Raw genomic sequence first — 25318 nt, 5'->3', positions numbered from 1 at the left:
GCAGAGCGCCTCATAAGGTCTGAACTGGGGTCATAACTGAATGCACCCCCCGTAAAGCAAACTCATCTAGGACCAAAAAAGCACATAAAACGATGCTCAACATCACTAATTATTAGAGAAACGCAAATCAAAACTATAGTGAGGTACCACCTCACACCAATCAGAATGGCCATCACCAAAAGGTCTAAAGCAATAAATACTGGAGAGGGTGTGCAGAAAAGGGAACCTTCCTACACTGTTGGTGGGAATGTAATTTAGTACAACCACTATGGAGAACAGTATGGAGGTTCCTTAAAAAACTAAGCATAGAACTACCATATGATCCAACAATCCCACTCCCAGGCAAATATTCAGACAAAACTACAATTCAAAAAGATACATGCACCTCGATGTTCATGGCAGCACTATTCATAATAGCCATATATATATAATGGAATACTACCCAGCCATAAAAAAGAATGAAATAATGCCATTTGTAGCAACATGGATGGACCTAGAGATTATCAAAGTAAGTGAATTCAGACAGTGAAATTAATATGATACCACTTACAAGTGGAATCTAAAAAAAAATGATACAAATGAACTTATTTACAAAACAGACTCACAGACTTTGAAAGCAAACTTATGGTTACCAAAGGGCACAGGCTGGAGGAGGGATGGACTGGGGGTTTGGAATTGGCACATACACACTATTGTGTATGGAATGGATGGCCCACAGGGACCTGCTGTATAGCACAGGGAATTTTACCCAATATTATGTGATAACCTATGTGCGAAAGAATCTGAAAATGAATGGGTATGTGTGGAGTTCTCACTGTGGCACAATGGGATTGGTGGCATCTCTGCAGTGCCAGGATATAGGTTTGATCGTCAGCCTGACACAGTGGGTTAAAGGATCCAGCACTGAGTGTAGTTCACAATTGTGGCTCAGATCTGATCCCTGGCTTGGGAACTCCATACGCCTGGGGGTGCCCCCCCCCCAAAGTATATGTGTATATGAGTAACTGAATCATTTTATTGTACAGCAGGAAATAATGCAATATTGTAAATCAACTATACTTCAATAAACTTTTTAAAAATGGGGAAGAAAAGCAGCAAACTCATCCCCAAAGAAAGACCTCTGCCTATACAATTCCCAATACGCGGGAGTGTGCTGGGGTCACCTCACATTGACTTTAAGAGCTGATTGTTAACATCTTCAAGAACATGTGCACAATAAACCTGTTAATATTGTAGGCGAAAATGTCCCGATAAAAATGTAGAAAGGAGAGACCCCAGCCATGATGACTAATCGAAGTCCAGCCAACTGCCCCTAACCACCCCTCCCCCACACATCTGCTTCTGTAAACTTATTATCACATCTACTACCTTGCCTGACCTCACTCCAGTCCGACCAGCCAAGCATGGATCTGGAAGAGGTAGCCCATAAAAGCCTTGTGAAACCCTTCTTTGGGGCTCAGACTCCGGAGAGCAATCTCCATTGAACCCGCCGGCGTAATAAACCTGAGTTCTCCAACTTTCTGAGTGCTCACTTGGTTTCTCACCGGGTAAAAGAGCTGATACACTGCAGCCACAGAGCTGCTGGAGCTGGTACACTACAGCCATAGGGCTGTCGCCAAAGCTGATATGCTTCGGCGCAGGGCTGCTGGGCAGCTGCCGTAACAATATTACACCATATAAAACATTTAGAGGAGTTCCCGTCGTGGTGCGGTGAAAACGAATCTGACTAGGAACCATGAGGTTGCAGGTTCAACCCCTGGCCTCGCTCAGTGGGTTAAGGATCTGCCTTGAGCTGTGGTGTAGGTTGCAAATGAGGCTTGGATCTGGCATTGCTGTGGCTGTGGTGTAGGCCAGCAGCTGTAGTTCCAATTAGACTCCTAGGAACCTCCATATGCCACGGGTGTGGCCCTAAAAAGACAAAAAACAAACAAACCACATTTAGAAATAAAAATAAATGTAGCAAAAAAAAAAAAAAAGAACACGTGAGCTGGGTTTTAACACAGCCATTATTAAAAATTAAACTATACAAAATTACAATTAAACAAATTATATTTGAGAACAAAGGTAACAATATTCAAAAATCATTGCTTCCTCGTTACTTTACTTTGTCATTTTCTATTTTGGGCGGGGGGTATTTACATCTATTCTTGCGAGTCTAGTGCTACAGGGCAACGGGAGCTCCTGAAAGAGGGACCGAGAGGTAACAAAACACACAAGACTCTTTACATTTAGAAAGTGGGGGACCAGGAAGCACTCCATTCTGCAGAATAAAGACGCCCAGACTTTAGCCTACAGGACTTTTATTAAGGAAGGTGATGTATGTAGGTTAGTGAGCAGGAACAGGCACAGGTAATGACAAAGCTATCTCTTATTGAATAACAAAGGAAACTACTAGCAAGGAAGTTACTGGTGCATATCACTAGGGCATAGTGCTGCTGCTTATAGAACAGTATGGTTAATGCATAGCTCCTTTATCTTGTCTTTGAAAGTGACCCTATACTTTAGAACTCTGTGTCAGCAGGTATTTGCCTACTGCAGAGGTCAGCAGTTCAGTGGTCTCCAAGGTATTCTGTCTACATAGTGGAAATACTCTCTACCAGGGGCTGCTCTCCCACATCTCCCCCCAGCGCTGCCTGCAGAGTCATCACCTCGGCACCTTGAACTCAGTTCCGGTGGCAGCATGAGCATGTGGAAATTGACAAATGCAACAAGGGAGGGTTTACTGGTGATTTTCCAGACTAAAGAAAGTGACAGAGAAAATGCTAATAACAGATTAAACTTACAAGTGTACTGTGTTTGTGGTCATTACACTGGAAGCAGCATAAAAAAATTGTGGAAATATCCTTCCAGTTTTTGAAAACTACTATCCAGTTTGGCAAAGAAGTTGTGCGTGTCGTTGACAAAGGAAGTTCAGACCTCTATTTACCTGGGAAAGTTGGCTGCTCATCAGCTGCATCCATAGGCTGGCCATGGCTACCGGAGTTTGGTGAAAACTAATGAAAGCATGCTCTGAGTTATCAATATCTGGGCCAGGTGGAATTTACAAAGCAAAGAGTGTATATTTTATTTTCATTTGTGAATTTTGTGCTACACGTACTTTGCAACAGGAAAGTTTATGATAAACTTACGTGACATGTAGACACACATAATTTCCCCTCAGAGCACTAACTGTTCAACATTCACCAGCACATTGGACAATATGGATACGGGTCCTTGGGTGGGAAAATGGGGCCTGAATGGGATACCTCAAAAAATACTAAAACAAACAGGTGTCTTCGTTGCCAAGTAATAAAGCACATACTCAATACAAGTGTAACATGTAAACAGGCTAGAGCCACTGCCTGTTTTTGTAAAGTTCTGTTAGAACACAGCATGCTCTCCATTTACAAATTTTCAGTGGTTGTTTTTGCACTATAATGGCAGAGTTGAGTCAAAACCCTTCACAGAAAAAGTCTGCAGTCCTCAGAGTTCCTGTCGTGGCTCAGAGGTTAAGGAACCCAACTAGTATCCATGAGGATGTGGGTTCAATCCCTGTCCTTGCTCAGTGGATTAGGGATCTGGCGTTGCTGTGGCTGTGGCGTAGGCGGGAGGCTACAGCTCTGATTCCACCTCTAGCCTGGGAATCTCCATATGCTGCAGGTATGGCCCTAGAAAGTCAAAAAGAAAAAAGAAAAAAAGAAAAAGATTGCAGTCCTCGGGCAACAGAGAAGTGAAAAAGACCATCTGTGAATGACTGGAATTTGTCCAAAATATTTTATAAATATTTTTCTAATTTTAATTGTATGGTATCTTTGGCCAAACAGAAGTTTCTAATTTTATGTGTATAAATCTAAGTTAATGATTTCCTTTCCAAATGGTAAGTCAATAGCTTTTATTCACTTTATTCTTTCCCCACCTTTTGAAACACGACACTTGGTGTGTCTACATGGCTGTTTGTGAACTATCTATTCTGCTCCCCTTGACTCATCTCTCTGTTCTAGATCCAATGCCACACCATTTTAATTATTATAGTTTAAAAATATGTTTAAACATCTGCATTTAATTTTTTTCCAGATTTCCATCTCTAGTCTCCCTGTCCCAGAGAACTTCATAATCATTCAGTCAAGCTCCCCCTCCCCTTAATTTCATGGTGATATTTACTGGGAGTGTGTTTAAAATGGTACATTTGCCAAGAACTGAAATCTCAATGATATGGAAGGAGCAGGGTGTACATGAAAAACCCTTAAAAATCGATAACCAGGTATTCTAAGTGCCTATTGTATTTCAAGAACCTTGTAGGTTAAAAAAAAAAATAAAGGGCTGTGCCCATACCTGTCAGTCTAAGTGAGGTCTCAGAAGTCCAGTGCTCTCTGGAGCCTCAGGCCAGGTGAGGCAGCCTCTCAGGAGAAAGGCCTCCCAGGAGCCCTGACCCTCATGCAGAGTAGATACGCCTATACAAGGCACCTACTAGTCTGTGTTATTTCATTTGATTTTTACCTTCTAATTGCAATACTTTAAGTTAAAAAACCCAATTACAAATATCCCAAAGCCAGGAGTTCCCGTCGTGGTGCAGTGGAAATGAATCCAACTAGGAACCATGAGGTTGTGGGTTCGATCCCTGGCCTCACTCGGTGGGTTGAGGATCTGGTGTTGCCATGAGCTGTGGTGTGGGTTGCAGACGTGGCTCAGATCTGGTGTTGCTGTGGCTGTGGTGTAGGCTGGCAACTATAGCTCCGATTGGACCCCAGCCTGGGAACCTCCATATGCCACAAGTGCGGCCCTAAAAAGCAAAAACAAAACAAACAAACAAAAAAACACAAATATCCCAAAGCCAAACACGTTGAAAAGCGCTGGCCACAGCCTTAAAGAGGAAAATGTCCATCCAGGGTGCCTGCTTGGGGCACCTGAGGGGAGTCTGGGGTGGAGGTGGGGTGGAGGGATAGAGTGAGCTGAGCCTGACTGAGGTCAAAAGCACTCCCGAGTCCAGGCTGTGCCCCGATGGCTGGGTGAGCTCAGTCAGGCTCCAGATGTATCTTGAACTGGCTTCTGCTCCCACAAGACGGTGATAAAAACACACACTCAGTAGCTGCCATGAGGAGGAGTCATGTTCATACCCCTAAGCCTGTCCCACGTGCCACTTCATTTAATCTTCCCAACAACCATGCAGACGAGGCCCCGAGGCCAGTGTAGAGTGACCTGTCCAGTGAGAGGCAGTTCTGGGCCTGATGAGCAGGCTGGCTCCAGGGCTCCACCTCCAGGCTGTGCTGTTTTTTCAAAAACAATCAAATACACACACTCTGACACATACCTGCAAACCCGTCCAAACCCACACAAGCCCGTCCAAACCCACACATGCACATGTGTGTGTTATATCCACATACATACATGTGTACACATGTACATACATATGTACCCACGCATAATACACATGCACACGCACCTACTCGCATACCTGCACGCACATACTCACACATGCCTCATTCCTTGATAGACTGAAGATTGACTGACTGAGGCAAAGAAAGTCCAAAGAACCCAGTTCTTCAATGGCTTACTGGACATTTTTTTTCTCACACTCATGGAGAATTGAGGTGTATTTGCTCTAAACCATCCAAATCTTCTTTTTTTCTTTTTTGGACACCCTTCGGCACATGGCATTCCCAGGGATCAGATCTGAGCCACAGTTGGGACCTATGCTGCAGCTGCAGCAACATCGGATCCTTTAACTCCCTATACTGGGCTGGGGATCTAACTTGCGTCCTGGTGCTGCAGAGACACTGCTGATCCCATTGTACTACAGTGGTAACTCCTAAAGCATCTACATTTTTACGTTATTTTATTTAATTGTGCACTCCAAACCTCTACAATAGTCTCTCCTCCTGACCACTTTGGAAGAAAATGTTCCCCATATATGCATTTTATTTATTTATTTATTTTTAATTGCTTTAATTTTTTCCATTATAGTTGGTTTACAGTGTTCTATCAATTTCTACTGTACAGCAAAGTGACCCCATCACTCACTCACTCACACACACACACACACACAGATATATATACATTCTTTTTCTCACATCATGCTCCATCACAAGTGACTAGATATAGCCCCCTGGGTTATACAGCAGGATCTCATTGCTTATCCACTCCAAGCGTAATAGTTTGCATCTATTAACCCAGACTCAAAAAACTTTCCTTGATGGGACTTTTCAAATACACACAAATCAGAGAACAGGACAGTGAATTCCTACCTCTCCATCAGATGGTCCCAACAACCATCGACATTTTGCCCAGCTGCTCTGTCTATCCCTCCCCATTCTCCACTGCCCCATCCCATACCCCTGGGTGTTCTAAAGCAAACTGTAGATGTTGTTAATATTTCACTTGCACATACTATGGTGTGTATCAGTCGCAATAAGACCTTTTTATTTTCATAAACTTAATTCCTTATCATCTAGGACTCTGTTTAAGATGCCCTGGTTCTATACTGACTTTCACCAATGAGATAACACCCACTGGTGTTTTTCCATAGCACTTATGGAAAATGCATAAGCATTAATGATCATCCTATTCCTCTCCTGCTGCTTTGATAAATTTTCCTTCTTCCTCAGATCAGTGGGATCCTGGAAATGCTGCTGAAACCAAGAAAAACCTGGCACATGTGGGTTGCTGCTCTTTTGGAAACAGAGGGAAGAGTAGAGAAAAAGAAATTTTAATTGGGGAGAAAAGTGAATTCCCTGAGTTCAAGAGAATGAAAAAATGCCATCTATTATGTCAGACAGTGTATTTACTGTGATGTGAGTGCCAAGTATGTAAAACTAACTCCTGCTGGGGCCATGAAATAAGACACTTAGTGTCAATCACAGAAAGAGGATTGGAAGGATGCTTGATTATGTTTTCCATTTAAACATCGCTGCCTCCAGACTCCCCCCACAGGGGAGTGTGGGTTCCCACACAGAGGGAAACCACACCCCTAACCAAAGTCTCAGAGTGGGGCACTGAGTAGGGCACTCAGGCTGCAAAGGGTGCAGAAGTGAGGAAGGAACAAGGCAGCCCTGTGCCTGCCCAGCAGACCTGGCACGTAGCAGCTAAGTGTGCACTGGGTGACCGGGGGAGGACTTTGCGGCTCAAAGCCAGGCTCCATCCCAACTAAGTGGGAGGCCCCGCAGCCTTGCAAGCAGCAGGGGTACCTGTGGGAGTCCCAGATCACAGGAGGATGAGTGGCACACACACCTGGGCAGGAGGCTGGCCTCACCTGTGCAGGTATGCAGGCTTTGCCTTGTACCTCAGGTGTGACCACCAACATGGGCAGGCAGATGGGGAGGCCTTGCCCCTCAAAACTTGGCCTGGGTCATCACCTTCTGAACAACCCCTCCCCCACAATCCCCAGAAAGTGTGTTCATCTTCATCCCAGAACTGAGGCCAGATGTCATTATGGACGGAATGTCTCCGTCCCCCCAAATTGAAATCTAAGCCCAGTGTGACGTATGAGGAGGTGGGGCCTTTGGGAGGCAATTAGGTTACAGGTGGAGCCCTCCTGAATGGGATTAGCGCCCTACTGAAAGAGACCCCAGAGAGCCAGCGAGCTCTCTCTCCACCGTGTGAGGACACAGCAAGAAGGCGGCCATCTACACCCCAGGAGAGGGCCCTCACCAGAAGCTGACCACTCCAGCCACTGACCTTGGGCCTCCAGCCTCTAGAAATGGGAGAAACACATTTCTGTTGTTTCTAAGTGCCCCCAGCCTATGATTCTCTATTACGGCAGCCTGAACCAAGACACCAGAGATTCAGGAAAGTAGGGTCCAGAGGAAGCAATCCAGGCCTGCCCTGGGCCAGATACAGGAGAAACACACACGTTGCCCAGAGAACTAGAACTTCCTGTGTGAAAAATTCTGAGTGTTCGAGATGGACGCTTTCCAAAATGCAGCCACGCTTGCCTGACAGATGTTCTGAGGATGGGACCCTTGCTCTCCCAGGCCGTGCCACTCTCTGCCTGGCAGTGGTGTGGTCTGCAGGGGCTCTGCTGGCCCACCTGCCCACAGTGGATGCCCTCTCTCCCACACCTGAGCCCAGCCCTGCTTCCCCAGTGAGGGAAAGGTCCTAGTATCCCCAGATCAGGCTCTAAGTAGAATTCAACAAAGGTGCGCTGAACACCAATGGGAATGGCTGAAAAGCCACTTGCAAATGCAACCCAGCTGTGAAGCAGGACTGCACTGATTCCACCCCTCACTCTCCTGCAGAGGAGAGTGATTCTGGGAGAAGACACACCCTTCCCTTGGCTCAGGAACTGAAGAAGGAAACAGATGACTAAGCTGCTCCTCAGTTTTATAAAAAGAGTTTTAAAACAAATGACATAACTCAAGTTAAGTCTGACAGGAGGTGAGTACTATTTGAGCGAGCATGTCATTCAGATGACTTAATCACCCAATAAACCCCGGGTATTAGCTCAGATTTTAAAGCACTTCCATCCAGTACACTACTGGCACTGAGCTGGGCTTTTCTTCTTAAGCAATGAAGTTGCAGAGATTTGAGGGAGACTGAAATCAACAACACAGAGACGCAGCCCCTAGGCCCAGGAACTGTTCTTGGCATCACCGCAGAAGGAGAGGAGAATGGGCTGCTCATTCCAAGCGCCATGGCTTTGCGTTGCTGCTTTACTCCCGGCACCAAGGTCGGTGGTCCCTACAGACCTCCTGAGCAGACAAACGAGGGAGGGGAAGACATGCCCAGTGGGATCCATCACAACCTCGGCACCAACAACACCGATGGGACAGCTGCTGGGCTCTGTGACCCTGGGTCAGTGGGAAACCCTGGTCTTCCTGCACCTTCCCAGGCTGAGGGCTCCCTGGGCTGACCTGCACATTTCAGGGTTGTGGGTCACCCCGCTTGGAAAAACAGACTAGTTTAAGATGGTTCTCATGCTTTTCCTCCTGCCCTCCCTCTACTGTGCAGAGATGCTGATGGAACCAACAATGACTTCTGCTGCACTCAAGGAGGAGGAGGAGGAAGCGCTCATTAACATCGGGATGTGCTGAGCTGGCTTCAGGACACAGGAGCCCATCCTGGTCCTGCACAGAAAGAAGAGCAGGCAGAGTGTCAATGCCTAGTTCCCCAAAGACCAGCTCAGACAAGACAGCTCTGCAGGGTGCAGCCAACCCCAGAGGCTGCTATGGGAAGGTACAGACCCTCTAGGACAAATGCTAAAGAAAGTGTCCCCTTCCCCCATTTCTTGTAAGTCACAGAAGCTCAGAGATAGAGGGAACCAGGAGGTGTTTATCCTACCCCTGTCTCCCCTGACTCTCCCCATGCCCTAGGATGGAGACCAGCCTGTTTCAGGACTTAATCTGGGGTCACGCCCTGCCTCCGCTAAGCCTGTGTCCTCTGCAGCACACAGAGCATCTGGTCACAGGATGATCACTACTGTCATTCATTCACCAAACATCTACTGTGTCTATTCCCAGCCCCGCAGCAGGTGGCTCTGGGGACACTGAGGGAGCCAGACAGGACCTCAGAGGGCAAAGGTTACCATGCAGGACAAGAGCGGTGCAGGCGGGATGGGGAGGGGAGGTGCACAGCATGCAATCCTGTGCTGCGCCGAAGAGGCCCCTAGCTTGGCTTGGGCACCTGTGTGCGATCATTGTTATGGAAACAGAGTCCCTTTTAGTGCCCACACCCTGCATGCCCAGGGTCTCCCCACTAACCCCTGGGTGAGCTCCTCCACACTCACGGCCATTTGCTGATGGCACTTAAATGTGTTTTCCTGTCCAGACCTCCCCTGACCTCCAAGTATAAGCCTCTACCTGGATTTGTCGCAGACACCTTCAAACTGGGCTCTCAGTCTTGTCCCCAGCACCTGCTCTCCCTGTGCTGTTCTAGACCTAGGAAATTGCAACTGTGTCTCCCATTGCACAGGACAAAACCTCTGGAGTCACTGGTGCCCCTCTCCTCTCAGAGCCCACATTCGATGTGTTGGCACATTCTTTTGACTCCAGTTTCAAGCCACTCCACCTCCACTACTGCCCCTGGTCTGGGTCACCTCAACCTGCCACTGTGATGGTCTCCTAACTGGCCTCCCTGCCTCTGCCCTCCCAACACACACTGGGGCCACAGTGATGGAGCTGTCAGAGTGGGCCTGTCCTCACAGAGGGTCAGACCCTCTCCCTCCTCTATTCACAATTCCATAGTGAGTGCTGGCGTGGAGACTCTGATTTGTGCCCATGTAGCAGGGGATGTAGCTGTCGTGACAAGTCAGTCCTCGACGTTTAATACGGGCCAGTACCCTTGGGCTTTTAAAGGACAAACTGAGGAGCATCTACTTTTAAAAGATGGTAATTCCAAATGATTTAAAAATTTGGTACAGCAAATTAACACATTATACATCAAATATAGTTCAATAAAAAAACCCTTTTTCATATTCTTTTCCATTATGATTTATTACAGAATACTTTAAAAAATTAAAGTCAATTTTTTGCATAAAACAAGTCAATGCCCTTCTCTTCTCCCTGGCCTAAAAAAAAAATCCATGAAACTCTGTTTTACGGGGCATCAGAAAAGAAACAGAGCAGAGGAAGGGTTTAGGGTCATCAAGATGTGTTCTCTGTGTAGAACACATCTACACAGAGAAGGCCGCAGGGAACAGCAGATCAGAGAAAGCAACCCTTGGGGAAACGCACTCCACAGGCAAGCAGGACTGGAGTGCAGTCTGCATACCTCACCATGAGTCCAACAGAAAGAGCCGTGGAAAAGCTCAGCACCTCAGTGGTGCAAGACAAGACAAGACATCATGGTTATTCTGCCTTTCCTTTCTGGTGTATGTACCCTGCCAGTTCGATCAACAGCTGGCCCATAGTAGGCATTCAAAAAGATTGGTTAAAAAGATCATTATTAGGAATTCCCATCGTGGCTCAGAGGAAATGAATCTGAAATAGTATCCATGAGGATGCAAGTTCAATCCCTGGCCCTGCTTAGTGGGTTAAGGATCTGGCATTGCCATGAGCTGTGGTGTAGATCGAAGATGTGGTTTGGATTTGGCGTTGCAGTGGCTCTGGCCTAGGCCAGCAGCTACAGCTCTGATTGGATCCCTAGCCTGGGAACCTCCATATGCTGCAGGTGTGGGCGTAAAAAAAAGACAAAAATAAATAAATAAATAAAAATTTAAAAACTCCATAAAAAAGGTGATTATTATCTAAAAGAGCTATGAAAAGGAGCAAGAATTACCAGGGAAATAAATAATCTGAAAAAATTTAAAAACCATTCCATTTATAATAGCATCGAAAAGAATAATAACTTAGGAACATGACACCAAGGAAGTAGACTGAAAACTATAAAACACTGCTGAATGAAGAAGCCCTAAATAAATGGAAAGACATCTGGTCCCCAGATGGGAAAACTTCGTAATGTTAAGATGGCCATACTCCCCAAACTGACCCACAGATTCAACAAAACTGCCATCAAAATTCCAATGACCTTTTTTTTTGCAGAAATTGACAAGGAATTGTAAGGGACCTGAAATACAACATTGAAAAAGAGAAAGTTGGAAGACTCATATGTCCCTGATTTCAAAACTTACTACAAAGCTACAGTAACCATAACCCAGTGTGGTACTGGCACAGGGACAGACCTACAGACCAATGACATAGATCTGGGAGTCCAGAAACAAGCTCATGTACATCTGTGGCCAACTGACTTTAGACAAGGCATTAAAACCATTTGACAAATGGTGCTGGGACCACTAGACAGTTAAACGCAAAAAGTGAATTTGGACTCTTACCTTATGGTATACACAAAATTAATTTAAAATGAATCCAACTCCTAAACATAAGAGCTAATAGATAAAACTGCTAGAAGAAAACAAAGAATTCAATCTATGTTACCTCATATTAGGCAATGGTTTCTTATATATGACATTAAAAGTGAAGCAAAACTGGAAAAAATAAATGGAATTTCATCAAAATAAAAAACATTTGTGCACCAAAGGACAGTATGAACAAACTGAAAGAAAAACCCACAGAATGGGAGAAAAAAACTTGCAAATCATGATCTTTAAAAAACTCTTATAACTCAATGATAAAAGACAAACAACCTAATTTAAAAGTAGGCAAAGGACTTAAATGGACATGTCTCCAAAGAAGATATAAAACAGCCAATGAACATGTGAAAAGATGCTCAACATCACTAATCATTAAGGAAATACAAATCAAAACCACAATGAGACACCACTTCACCACCACTAACCACTAGGACGGTTATCATTTTTTAAAAAGTCCTGGTAAGGACAAGTTCTGGTAGAGAAATTACAATCCTCCTAGCTTGCTGGTAGGAATGTAGAATGGTCTAGCCACTGTGAAGCAGTCTGGCAGTTCCTCAAAAAGGTAAACATAGACCTCTTGTAATTTCAGTCCTAGGTATACAACCAAAAGAACTGAAAGCATATGTTCACACAAGAGCTTGTACGTGGATGCTCACATTAGCTATTGAGTAGAAACTAGGTTACTGTCCATCAACCGACGAATGGATAAACAAACATGGTGTATCCATACAATGGAAGGGTATTTAGGCTTATAAAGGGATAAAGTAAGATACCAGCACAATATGAATGAACATTATGCTAAATGAAAGAAGCCAGGCACAAAAGGTCACATGTTGCATGATTCCATTCGATGAAATGTCCAGAAGAGGCAAATCCAGAAAGAGAAGGTAGATAAGGAGATTCTAGGGGCTGGGCGGGGATGGGGAATGGAGGTGATTATTTAATGGGTATCAGGATTTCTGTTTTGAGTGACAAACAAGTTGTGGAATTAGACAGTGGTGATAGCTGCCTAACACTGCGAATGTACTGAAAGCCACTGAATTATACACTTAATAATGATTACAGCAGCGAAATTTATATCATGTTAATTTTACCTCCAAGAAAAGCATCAAAGAATGACTGAATAAAAGTCTAGAGGTAACAAACAGGCTGACAAGTTCCTGGGATGATCTCAAGAGCCACTGACCTTGCTTCTCTGGGTTGCGGACCTGGGACGGCATGTCTTGGATTTCCAAGGTCCATTCCCCCTCGGCCTTCTCTCCCCAGCAGTGGACAGTCATGAACTCCCAGTTTGTAAACCCTTCATTGGAATGATCCAGCAATCTGCAATTGGAGATTTGGCGTCAGAACACAAGGGTCCTGAAAGGGGTGTTGGGTGGGGCGACCAGCCCGAGGAGGGCTCTCCTGCCTGGGAATTATACTCAGGTAACTGTACAGTTGGTTGAAGTGCCCCCCGCCCAGGGCAGAAGGGGTCTGGCCCTCAACTGGCGCACCATCTCACTGGTTTCCAAACCTTCCAAGGGAGCGGCCACGCTCAGTTTAAGACAGAGCCTCATTGGGGTGCTTTTCCCCCTATCCTAACGCAGCCCAGAGATCACAGGACCCCTTCCAGTGACCGGCTGAGCTACAGTTTCCTTGGGAGCATTTTGACTCCTGTCCTGGGTTCTTTCCATCACCAGTGAACACCTCACCACATTCCACCCCAGGAGGGATCCTACTGAGCCCATGCCCCCAGGGCCTGGAATGCATGAAAGCCAATGGAGGCTGGGCCACCTGAAATGTCCCCCCAAATCCCGAGGGCATCACTGAGGAGGCCCTTCTAAAATGCTGGTTTATGGAATGAAGAAAACTTTCACATTGCAGCTCTTGTGGTTCTTCTCCAGAAGATATCAATAAGGAAAAATGAACAACTACGCAAATGTGTGGAAAGATGTTGTCCCTTAATCTCCAGGGCTTAGCAGGTTTCCAGAGTTCCCTTGTGGAGGAGAGGACACAACCACCCTGGTGGTCATCCACTGAGGGTGAGAGGCACCCCTGGGTGCTCCCCCATGGCTACCTCCCTGCAAGCGCGCAAGCTACTTGGTCCTTCCAAACTGGAAGTAGGTCTTTCCTTCTGGACCTCTGGCCCTGGTCTGTTTCGCATGCTCGGTTCAGGCAGAAACAGGGAGCAAGTCACTGGCATCCCCTTCTGTCCCAGCACCTGGTGCCCCCCCACCACCCCCGTCTCTCCTCCATAGAAAAAAACAATTCCAGGCTCTTCATTTTATTCTTCTTTTACAGTCTAGTTTTCTATCTCTGTTTTGGGATAACAGGTTTTAAATCCAGGGCTTTTTACCATTCATCAGAAATTCAGATATATATTTTGTGTATTGTAAGATTCTATTCCCAATCAGGGCTCCTTCAAACACCCATTGTAAAAAAATGTTTACCAAGAGAACGTGCTCTGGAGTTCCCACCGTGGATCAGTGGTTAGCAGATCCGACTAGGAACCGTGAGGTTGCGGGTTCAATCCCTGGCCTCGCTCAGTGGGTTAAGGATCTGGTGTTGCTGTGAGCTGTGGTGTAGGTTGCAGACTCGGCTCGGATCCTACATTGCTGTGGCTATGGCATAGGCCAGCGGCTATAGCTCCAATTAGACCCCTAACCTGGGAACTTCCATATGCCATGGGTGCAGCCCTAGAAAAGACAAAAACCAAAAAACCAAAAAAACAAAGAAAAAAACAGAACCCCCCCCAAAAAAACCCAAAGAGAATGTGCTCTGCATGGAGAATAGTGGGGGGAGGGGAACGCTCTCTATTTCTTTCTAAGAAACTACAAAGGTCAAGGCTGATTTTCACACGCGATGCTAAACTGAATCTGATGCACTGGGGCAGAACAAAGAAGAGCTCTTTTGAGGACTGAGGTGCTTATGAAGGTCAACTTACTCGAAGGAAAAACACATGGCAACCTAAGAAAGCTGTTGGATTAAGTGAGATGTGAAATAAAGTAGCAGGTAGTAGATCATACACTTGACCTTAACCAAGAGGCTGAGAAGCTATCGGACCTTAAAACACAAACTCTTGGTGTAATCACACAATCTGCCTTGGAAAATAACCAACATCCCAAGACTCAGATGATGGCCCAGTGGCTCCTGGCAGGTTGAAGGTGCTTGAAGGCCAGCAAGTGAGTAGCTATGAACTGAATGAGCCCAGTAGGAAGAGCTCTCTCATCCCAAATGCTCCGACCCTGGGCCTGAGCAGAAAGGTGGAAGTTAGGAGGGGAGGAGAACAGAGCTTGGGTGCTGGAAGGTTCCTGTGGCCAAGCAGGCGGGTGCAAGCAGGACAGAAGGATATAGCCTGTGCCAGGGACCATGCCAAGAATTTCCATCTACATCATCACATCCAGCTCTTGCAATACGCCTAATGGTGACAGAATAGTCACCTGAATTTCCAGAGCCGAGGAGCTCCCAGATGCTCAGCTGGGAAATGAAGGAGCCAGATGTGAGCTCAAGTCTCTGGGCTCCAGAACCCACATGGGGCCTCCCTGGTCACTGAGGCCCCCACTCCATGCCTCTGAATGGCTCTCGGTCAATGCAGGCCACCACTTGAGGTCTACACCCAGCATCTGCGTAGATTCAGGGATCACCAACTCAGATGCCTCTAGGGGTGTGGCCTGGGAATAAATGAAGGTCCAGCGAGGTGATCTTATAAGACCTGGAAGATACGGAGCTCACACCCAGCCTTGGCGCTACCTCGAGGACAGGCCCTGGGGCACTCTAGTCTAGTGCCTGCCTGGGGAATGTGGGCCCAATATCGTAGAGCTCCCAATTTTTTCTAGAAACACTAGAAATTTGGACTTTTAAAGGAAATCTCTAACAGTTCTGATGATAACAATAATAACAATTCTGGTGGCAAAATAGCTCAAAGCTGCAGCTTGCCATCTGGCACCCTCAAAATGCTCCTGCCCATGCAGAGAGGGGCCTGGATCTGGAAGAGATGCCCTGTGTCACTCTTGTGCCATGAGGGAGGAACTCAGCAAGTGCCAACCTTGGTTCCAACCCTGGAAGCCCATGAAGCCAAGGTCCGGTCCCTGGGTGCTTCCAGTGCACTGAGGACCAGTCTGGGGCCAGACTGCTGGGGGAGGCCAGGCAGGGGTGAGGAGGACACAACTAACTCCCTACTCTCAGACAAAGCCTGACTGCTTCTCACTGCTGCAGATCCATCTCCGTCTCGTGCAGAGCGGGGGTGGGATGCAGGAGCATCAAGAAAAGGGGTACCTCCTGCCTGGTCCTGTCTGGAGGCTGTAACTCGTCCCACTTCTGAATCCTACAGCCCCAATAAGGGCTGCATCCCTGGCAAATAACCCAAACAAGGCCAGTGGGCCCAGGGTGAGCAAACACACAGTGGAGGCTATAGCCCAGTGGGCAGGGTAGTCTCAGGTACTTCTTGAGGGCTGGGGGGCATGATTGCCACTTCTGTTTTTTTAAGAGGAGCAGGAAATGCTGATGTGTCCATGAAACCTTTTTTCTCCTTCTGCCTCTTAGCTAGAAGGAGTGGAAAAAGAAGCCCAGTCCCCTCCAGCTTCTCCCAAGCTCCCAAAATCCCTTCACGCTGATGACCTACAAATCACATAAATGCATCAAAGTGCTTCTTGTTTCTAAGTCTCTAAGAGAAATGACTTCACAGCCTTGCACAAACTGTGTGCCACAAACTGCACCAGGCTCCAAACTCCAGAGGCTGCTTCCGAGTGCGTCTGCCACATGGGGACCCTCCTGGCACGTGGGGAAGAACTACACAGAGCAGAGCCTCCTGCCCATGCAGGTTCTACCCCAGGACACAAAGCAGTGCCCCTCTGACACAGGCTGTCACTTCAAATGTAGAATAAATGTGATAAAAAATGATCTCTGATGCACACAGCAATGAAGTTGTAGCCAGAATCCCATGCATCTCTCCACTAAACAACCAAACAACCACAAACCTCTGTTACCACTTACTGCCTGAAATGAAGTTTTCTAGGGCAGCTTTGAAGGACAGATTCCAGAGGCTATTTTTCAGGTCTGTGGAGTCTACATGTGAGTGAATACAAGAGGAAGCTGGACCCCCAGTGTGCCCAGTGCCTTGCAGGGTCCTGGGAGCCCCGCCCCCAGGCCAGTCTGGACTTACCTCTTTGCCAAAAGCTGAGACTTGGTTCCTGAGGGAGAAATCAGGTGGATCTGCAGGTCTCCTCGGCGAGGGTGGGAGATGGAGATTCGAGCCACCACGTGCTCAAGGTAGCCCACGCGCTGGTCTGAGTGGTCAGCACAGGCGGTGCTCAGGGCAGTGGTCCGTAGCGTCTGCACCACGGGGATGCTCCTGGCAGAGAAGGAGGGGCTTAGCTCTCAGCGCCTGGCGCTCTAATCACGTTCGAGGCGACAGATCCAGGCTCTTCCTACCTCGGGCCCCTTATATCTCACTCTCAGACATGCTTGCTGGAGTTACATCATCTGCCCAGAAGAGGTTGATCATTTTGGAATTTGCTTAGAGAGATTTAGGGAACATCTCCTTGTGCAGACTCAACTACCACAATGGAGGATCAGGCCCCTTAGTACCCAGGAGGCAGCTTCTTTTAAGTAGTCTCTGGCCAGCTCATCTCAACTGCATAGGGTCTGCAAGGCTTTAAAACCCCACTACTCTGTTTCAAAGACTGGCCTTGAAGATATGTCATAATACTAATTAATCACAACAGCAAATACTTTCTGAATTGACTGCATGCCAGGCACTGGCCACTGGTCTGGAAATCTACAAGGACTGACTCATTTAATCCAGAGAGAGTTCAAGGACCATGCCCACCCAAGGTCACAGATCTACCGAGAGGCAGATTTGGGGTTTGAGGCTCGAGAGTCCCTTGCATCCATCTCTGTGCCACATTGCCTCGCACTGATGCTTGAGGGGACCTGCACTTCTCTTCAATAAGCTGGGAAAAGAGTTCCCATTGTGGTTCAGTGGTTAATGAACCCCACTAGCATCCATGAAGACGTGGGTTTGATCTCTGGCCTCGCTCAGTGGGTTAAGGATCCGGCGTTGCCATGAACTGTGGTGTAGGTTGCAGACGCGGCTCCTATCATGCATTGCTGTGGCTGTGGCATGGGCTGGCAGCTACAGCTTTGATTGGATCCCTAGCTTGGGAACCTCCATATACTGTGGGTGCAGCCCTAAAAAGACAAAAAATAAAAAAACAAACAAAAAAAAGAAGCTGGGAAAGAGGAGACAGACAAGGGACCCGGGGCCAGAACTGGCCCCCTGTGCTGAATGCACTGTCGAGGCTATGGTGACTGGACCAGAGTCATAGAGGATGACTGCCCCAGTGGTCCTGCTTGAAGGCTGGAGGCTCTTTCCACTCCCATCTCATGATGGGCATGGATGATGGTTCTCTTTATAAACTCAGGGGGGCTTTACCATTTGGGGTAGAATCTGAGGACGAGCACCAAACCCAGCCACTCAAGACAGTTTCACCAGGATTGTCTCATATGCTCTCTAGAATAAGCAGACAAGCCTTCACCCGGACCACCCACTGCTTATCCAGGTGATCTGTGAACTGAGGAAAGGCCTCCCTCTGCCCAGTAGCACATCAATAATTCCCCACTGCTTGGCCAGCACACAGTTTGTTATGAAGAGCGCATTTCCCATTATGCCCGACTTTCCTCTGGGGAGAGGGGATTAGAGGGTGGGGTCAGCGTCTCTCAGGAATTACAACGCTTGGTTCGACTGAGCCCGAGTCATAAAGAACAATCAAAACGGTTATAAACAGCAATGTAATTCCCTCGGAGACTCGGGAACTTGAAAACATGATTTGCATACATCATAAGCTGATTTAGAGATGCCGACTTCTTTCACTGCTTTCTCTCAAGTTTTACTGTCTGTGTTTACTGGTTAGCAGCCCCTCCTGCTGAGGCATATGCAGCACAGAACAGAAAACTCTGTCAAGTTTCAGAGAGTTCCAGCCCCACCAGGCACACACATATTTCCAGGTAAATCATTCCCTGGCCGCTGTACACGAAGAAGGCAGCGTGGCTGTTGGGGGAGGGGACTCCTCTTCCTCCAGGTGAAGACTCACTAAATAACCCTATGCTTTCCTGGGCTGAACAGCAAGACTAGGGCCAAATAGAAACAAAAGTCATAACAAAGTTTTGTTTTCTGTCCCCACCCCGACCCCAACCATTTGCCAGTTGGGACGGGGATCTGGAATCCCAGCAAGAAAACCCTAACCCCAGTGCTAGCCTCTTAAAAAAAGTTCCCATTGTGGTGCAGTGGAAACAAATCTGATTAGTATTCATGAGGATGCAGGTTCGATCCCTGGCCTTGCTCAGTGGGTTAAGGATCCGAGTTGCCATGAGCTGCAGTGTAGATTGCAGACCCTCAGATCCTGAGTTGCTGTGGCTGTGGTATAGTCCTGTGGCTACAGCTCCGATTCACTGCCCCTGGGAACTTCCATTTGCTTCGGGTGTGGCCCTAAAATAAAAAACACAAAAAACAAAAGAGAAAAACAAAAAAGGTTTTGAGGTTAGACACCAAAACAAATGTGGCCAGAGATGCCGCAAAACCCTTGAAGGGAGAGGCCTCACAGCACACCTGACGCTGGGTGGGCACAAGCCAGGCAGCATGTTAACTGGAACACAGGGTGAGCAGGTAGCAGAGGGCTGGAAAAAGGGTGGGAAATAAAAACCACGGGACATGCACAGGATTTCAGACAACAGGAACAGGGAAAAAGAAAGGGAAGCCTACCTACCCTCATAGCCACCTCCCTGGACCCAGCCCTGGTGTCAACACCTAGAGGAAAACCCATCTCAGGGAGTGAGCCATCCTCCACGAGATTGTTAAAGCCTCTAGTGACAGGCGGTTCCTAGTCTTTCTCGGGACTTCAGCTGCAAAGTCAGAAAGGTTGGCTGATCTGACTTTAGGCTAAACAAGGCACAGAAACACACATACACAGATAAATTGTATTTTAATCACAAAAACTGATTTAGAGAGAGCTTAAAGCTCCCAAGATAACTGAAAATGTTCCTCTGCTACCAAACTCTGAAACTGTTGCCTGTGCACAAAGCCATCTTCCCAGGACCCTGGAGAAACCTGAGGCGTTAAAGGTCCCACAAGAGCCACTTCCAGACCCAGCGATATTCAAGTGGTGGGGACTGCCTACTTGGAAGAGGGCTCTGGGGACAGGGACGTGTCATTTCCTGTTGAGCCACATTTCAGACTTAATTACTGACCCTCCAGATGTTCCTTCATCCCCACACCCCTCAGAAGTTCTCCTCCCACCCTGCAGCTTTCATAATAACTTCCTGCTACTCCCGTCCAGTTTCCTCTAGTACATGATACCATCTAATTTCTTGTAAATACATAGAAACGAGCTCCTAATTTACTAAACTGAAGGCACTCGCCAAATCACAAAGCTTAGAATCTCGTGGCATCAGAGTGACATTCAGAGCCAAAGGTAAAAATAATTTCAAGCATACCGAGTGGTCAGGAAAGCAGGATTAGGGGCCACGGGCAGAAGCTCACTTCCCGTGCAGGTCTTTCTGCTCTGGCTGGGAAGCCACTACAAGCCAGCACTGGCAGACCTCCTTTTACTGCTTTACTTCATTTTGTACAAATTGAAGTTTTGTGGCAACCCTGTAGCAAGCAAGTTTGTCGGCGTCACTTTTCCAAAAGCATTTGCTCACTTCTTGTTTGCATCACGTTTGGGTAATTCTCACAACACTTAAAAGTTTTCGGTATTATTATATTTTTTATGGTATCTGTGATCAGGGATCTTTGAAGTTACTATTGCTCAAAGACTATGACCACTGAGGGCTCAGATGATGGTGAGCCCTTTTTAGCAATCAAGTATTTTTTTTAATTAAGGCATGTACATTGTCTTTTTAGACATAAGGTTTTTGCACACTTAACAGACCACAGTATGTTGAAAATATAACTTTTTGATTTTTTTTGGCCACACCCAAGGCGTGTGGACTTCCCATGCCAGGGATCAAACCTGCACCACAGCAGTGACCCAAGCTGCTGCAGTGACAAGGCTGGATCCTTTACCTACAGAGACACAAGAGAACTCTGGAAACCTAACTTTTATATGCACTGGGAAAGAATAAATTCACGTGACTTGTTTTATTGAGATGATCTGGAACTGAACGCATAATATATCTCCGAAGTCTGTCTCTATTTCTTACTCCCACCTTGAAAACTTCTCTCCAGCTCAGCTTCAAGGCCAGACCTGACCCCCTGACAGCCTCTTTCCAAGCTGCAGGGCTGGGCCCAGGCAGGCAGGGCTCAGTCCCTCAACAGACAGTTCTATGGTCATGTTGGCTAGGAGACCCAGCAGAATCAGAAAGCAGCAGCTTCCATCGCCTGTTGTATGTGGCATCTGTCTCAGGGAGAAGAGGTAGCTGCAGAGCTGAGGACCATGACAAGGGAGGGTCATCTAGGAAGGCCAACCAGAAAGTCAACCAGGAAACCCTTTCACTGACCTTATAACGGGTCATGAGTGGATGGAGAGGCGTTAATCTGGATGGACTTATTAGACTGTAGGAAAGCAACTCAGTACATGGGAGGGAGGGCCCAGAGTGAGCTGTATGGGGACAGCAAGATGGTTCTGACTCATTTCTTAGGTCTAGGTCCCAGGATGAACATTCTTGGTAGGATGATCCTAAGAGTCTGAAGCAGAGATTCCATGACTTTCTTGCTCAGTTAGTTCACACTGTGAATTCTCCTTAGATGATATTACTTTTGATGATCAAACCACAGTAAATCATTCAGGCTGGAATAAAGTGGAACTTAAAAGAGAGAGAGACTAATCCAGTACATTAATTTAGACAATGCTGCCCATGATTAATTAATTGGGCTATAATACGGTGTTTTAAACACAATGTTTAAATTTACAGCATATGTTTTTCTTCTATGTGAAATGAGGGGGCTAAATTAGCTGGCTTTAAATATTCCTTCCAATTCGAGATTCAACTGGATGGGGAATAAAAAAGACAATAAAATAACACAGTCCATCCTCATTATCATGATTCTACATTTTCAGATTCACCTACGCAACTAAAATTTATTTGTAACCCCCAAGCCAATACTTGTGGTGTTTTGTGGTCATTTTCATACAGAGAGGCCAAATATCTGAGCTGCCCAATGTCTGTATTCCCAGCTGAGACTGAGTAATCTCAAACTGCAAACAAGTATCCTTCTTGTGGTCTACTTAATGCCATGTTTCTCACATTTTTTTTTGCTTTGCGTTGGTGGTTTCACTGATTAAAATGGCCCAGAGCGCAGCGCTGCAGTGCAGGAAGGTGTTCTAAGCACAGGAAGGCACTGATGTGACTTACAGAGAGAACACAAGCCATTGTTCAGGCCTGAGTGACAGTGCAGCTGACCATGAGCTCAATGTCACTGAGTATATATATAGTATATATAGTAAAGTATCTGTATAAAACAGAAACACGTATAAAACAAGTTTCTTTATTGATCAGTTGACAAACACGTAGTGACCAGAGGCTCCCAGGAACCTCACCTGTGTATTTCTCCTAGGAGCGATGGTTCTACATTCAAGAAGTCAGTATTTGTGAGGACTTCATGACTACTGTGAACAATGAGAATCGCTGCATCATTCAAGTTCAAATGCTCATCTTAGAAGTAGGGAACATTTACAACTGGGGGGAAACAGGTTTGCAGTAGATGCAAACTACTACATTTGGAATGGATAAGCAATGGGGTCCTACTATACAGTGCACGGAACTATGTCGTTTCTTGGTGGAGAGCATGATGGAAGACGGTATGAGAAAAACCTGTGAATATGATATGTATGACTGGGTCACTATGCTGTATGGAAGAAATTGACACAACACTGTAAATCAACCATACTCTAAAAAAATACACGAAGGCAGACAAGGGCTGCAAGAAAACAGTTAACTGAAGGGATATCAAGAAACAGAACAGGAGTTCCCATTGTGGCTCAGTGGTTAGCGAATCCGACTAGGAACCATGAGGTCACGGGTTTGATCCCTGGCCTCGCTCAATGGGTTAAGGATCCACCGCTGCTGCGAGCTGTGGTGTAGGTCACAGATGTAGCTTGGATCCTGTGTTGCTGTGGCTGTGGTGTAGGCTGGCGGCTACGGCTCCGATTCGACCCCTAGCCTGGGAACCTCCATATGCCGTGGGAGTGGCCCAAGAAATGGCAAAAAGCCAAAAAAAAAAAAAAAAAGAAACAGAACAAATGTTGAGGGCCCAGGTGTGGTTCCCCCAGGGCCTGACTGCAGAGCATCCCACGAGCTGCCTTAGGGCCCCCGGGCCTATAGAGGAATGAGCCAGGAGTACAGACCTCATACAGTACTAGGTGTACACAGAGCTGGATGCCCCGGAGAGGGGACTGGAGTACAGAGCCAGCCTGAAGGAAAGAGGGGCTTCTAGCTTCCTGAAGAGATGAGAAACCAGGCTGTGTGCTGCAACCCTGCAAGGCCCTGGGGTCAGGCGGTGTGGGTCTAGCCACGCAGGTACTCGATCAGGACTCAGTGGCCATGTGGCTTCCCCACTAGTTCAGATAACCTGCTGCAGAGAAGGCACTGGGGCCTGGCCTTTCAGGTGCTGGCAGCTGGCTAAAGTTGGAAGAGCCTGCAGGCAGCAAAGCCAAGGTACCTTCCTGACTCCCAGCTGGCTTGGACACCAGGAGACAGAGGAAAGGTCTCCTGGGGGATGTGCAGGCCCTCAACTCAGTTCCGTCTCACCTGAGCTCCTGCCCAGAGGGGCATCCAGAGCCCCACCCAGCCCTGGGCTGTGTCTTAACTCCTTTCAGCCTCAGTTTCTTCAGGAGATAAAAAAAATTCCTAAACCCACCCCTTTGTTAGGGGTTTTGAATGAGTGAATACACACAGATTGCTCAGAACAATGCCTGGCTCATAGGAAGGGTTGGATCACCACCATCCATCAGACTTACTATGTATTTACTTACTTACGATGTAACAGAGCTGTTGTAAAATGGTCTAGTTTAATGAAATACCAGACAAGTAGGCAGTATTTGGTTAATCCACAGTCGAGTTCCTTTTTTCAGTTCTAAAACATCCAATATCTTTTTATTATTATTATTATTACTATTAAAGAATAGTTGATTTACAATGTTTCATCAGGTTCTGTTGTACAACAAAGTGACCCAATCACACACATTTCCCTGTGCTGTATAGAAGGGTCACAGTTAATTCTTGAACATCTGAAAAAACAGATGGGGGAGTTCCCATCGTGGAGCAGCAGAAACGAATCCGACTAGGAACCATGAGGTTCTGGGTTTGATCCCTGGCCTTGCTCAGTGGATTAAGGATCTGGCGTTGCTGTGAGCTGTGGTACAGGTCGCAGACATGGCTTGGATCCTGCATTGCTGTGGCTGTGGTGTAGGCTGGCAGCAGTAGCTCCAATTCGACCCCTAGCCTGGGAACCTCCATGTGCCGTGGGTGTGGCCCTAAAAAGCAAAAATAAAAAATAAAACAAAAATAAAAATAGATGGTCTGCTCTATATATAACTCTTTTAATAGTCAAAGGAACACATCCTAAAAATTCAAAGCTTATAGATTTGAAGTACCTTTTCGTGCGGTGGGTGAATTCTTTAATAAAAGACAAGCCACACTAAATCATAAACTGTCCAAATGGTAAACTTCCAAACCTGCTAAAGTTGAGGAAGAATAGGTAAGTTCTTTTTGCTTTTAAAGATTCTTTTATTGTCTTTCCTGCATACGTAGGGAGGTATGGATGTCATAAACTGTTTGGCTGCAGCCTGGGTTTCTAAGACATAAGGGAAGTGCTCGCTAGAAAATCCTAAGTTCCAAATAAGATACTTAAAAGCTGGACCTCTTTTCCATTCATGGGAATTATACTAGGCTTGAATTTCTTTTTCACTTTTAGAAAGGTTATAAAAGTGTCTATTTTATCCTTCTCTATCTGACACCTACAGACTTTAAATAATTTTGCACAGGCTGGTGTCACCAGTCATGGTCCTATTTACCTTCCTTTAACTGACAAAAAGTTCTAAGATTTAAAACCATTTGTTCCCAAGACCTGGCAAGAATGTCCTCTACTTGGCTCTGAATGTCACGAGAGAGCCTTGGGCGCAACACCTATTTTTTAAAGTACTTGCCAAGTTCAAGAGCTTCCTCCTCACTGAGGCCCTGAGATTCCACACTCACTGAAAGCTGCCTAGAAGGTGCTTTGCCCTGTGGGTGCTGGGCAGGTGAGTCAGATACCACAGCCTGTTCTGGGAGGGGGATGCTGTCCTGGGTTGGGGTGGGTGACAGGCTGTAAGGAGCTGGCTTGGGGAGATCTGGCTGTGCCTTGGACGAGGGACCCTGGCCCCCTCCTCACCATCCCTACCCCTGCAGGCCTCTCTCCCGGCCTCTCCTGGGGGCTCCCCGACCTTTTCCAGGACCCTAATTGGGAACTTCTCATTGTCTCTCGGGAGGGAGAGCCAGACAGAGACAGGCTCATCTCCTACCCCCAGTCCCCAGATGTATAGCATCGGACTAGAAATGCTGATGTACTGTGGGGATGTCTGCAAG

The 25318-nt window shown here is 46.7% G+C and overlaps 1 protein-coding gene across 5 annotated transcripts in view; it reads right to left on the bottom strand.

Moving 5' to 3' along the window:
- The window catches only part of PCSK6 (proprotein convertase subtilisin/kexin type 6), a 188512-nt gene that overhangs the window by 45219 nt on the left and 117975 nt on the right, over positions 1 to 25318 (bottom strand). For all 5 annotated transcript variants that reach the window (XR_014840546.1, XM_021098934.2, XM_021098945.2 and 2 more), the window contains exons 12-13: positions 16920 to 17108; positions 12966 to 13102 (exon numbers count right to left, since the gene is read on the bottom strand). Coding sequence is in view for 4 of the 5 variants with exons in the window: in XM_021098934.2 (XP_020954593.1) it covers positions 12966 to 13102; positions 16920 to 17108 (326 nt within the window). In the remaining variant the exon portion in view is untranslated. The remainder of the gene's footprint in view (positions 1 to 12965; positions 13103 to 16919; positions 17109 to 25318) is intronic.

The sequence above is a fragment of the Sus scrofa genome, chromosome 1, assembly GCF_054392235.1.
Source record: "Sus scrofa isolate SSC_HxYL_T2T_F1_AM1 chromosome 1, Sscrofa_HxYL_maternal_Yorkshire_Landrace_v2.0, whole genome shotgun sequence".
Lineage (NCBI taxonomy): Eukaryota > Metazoa > Chordata > Mammalia > Artiodactyla > Suidae > Sus > Sus scrofa.
This window is presented reverse-complemented; position numbering and strand designations above follow the sequence as displayed.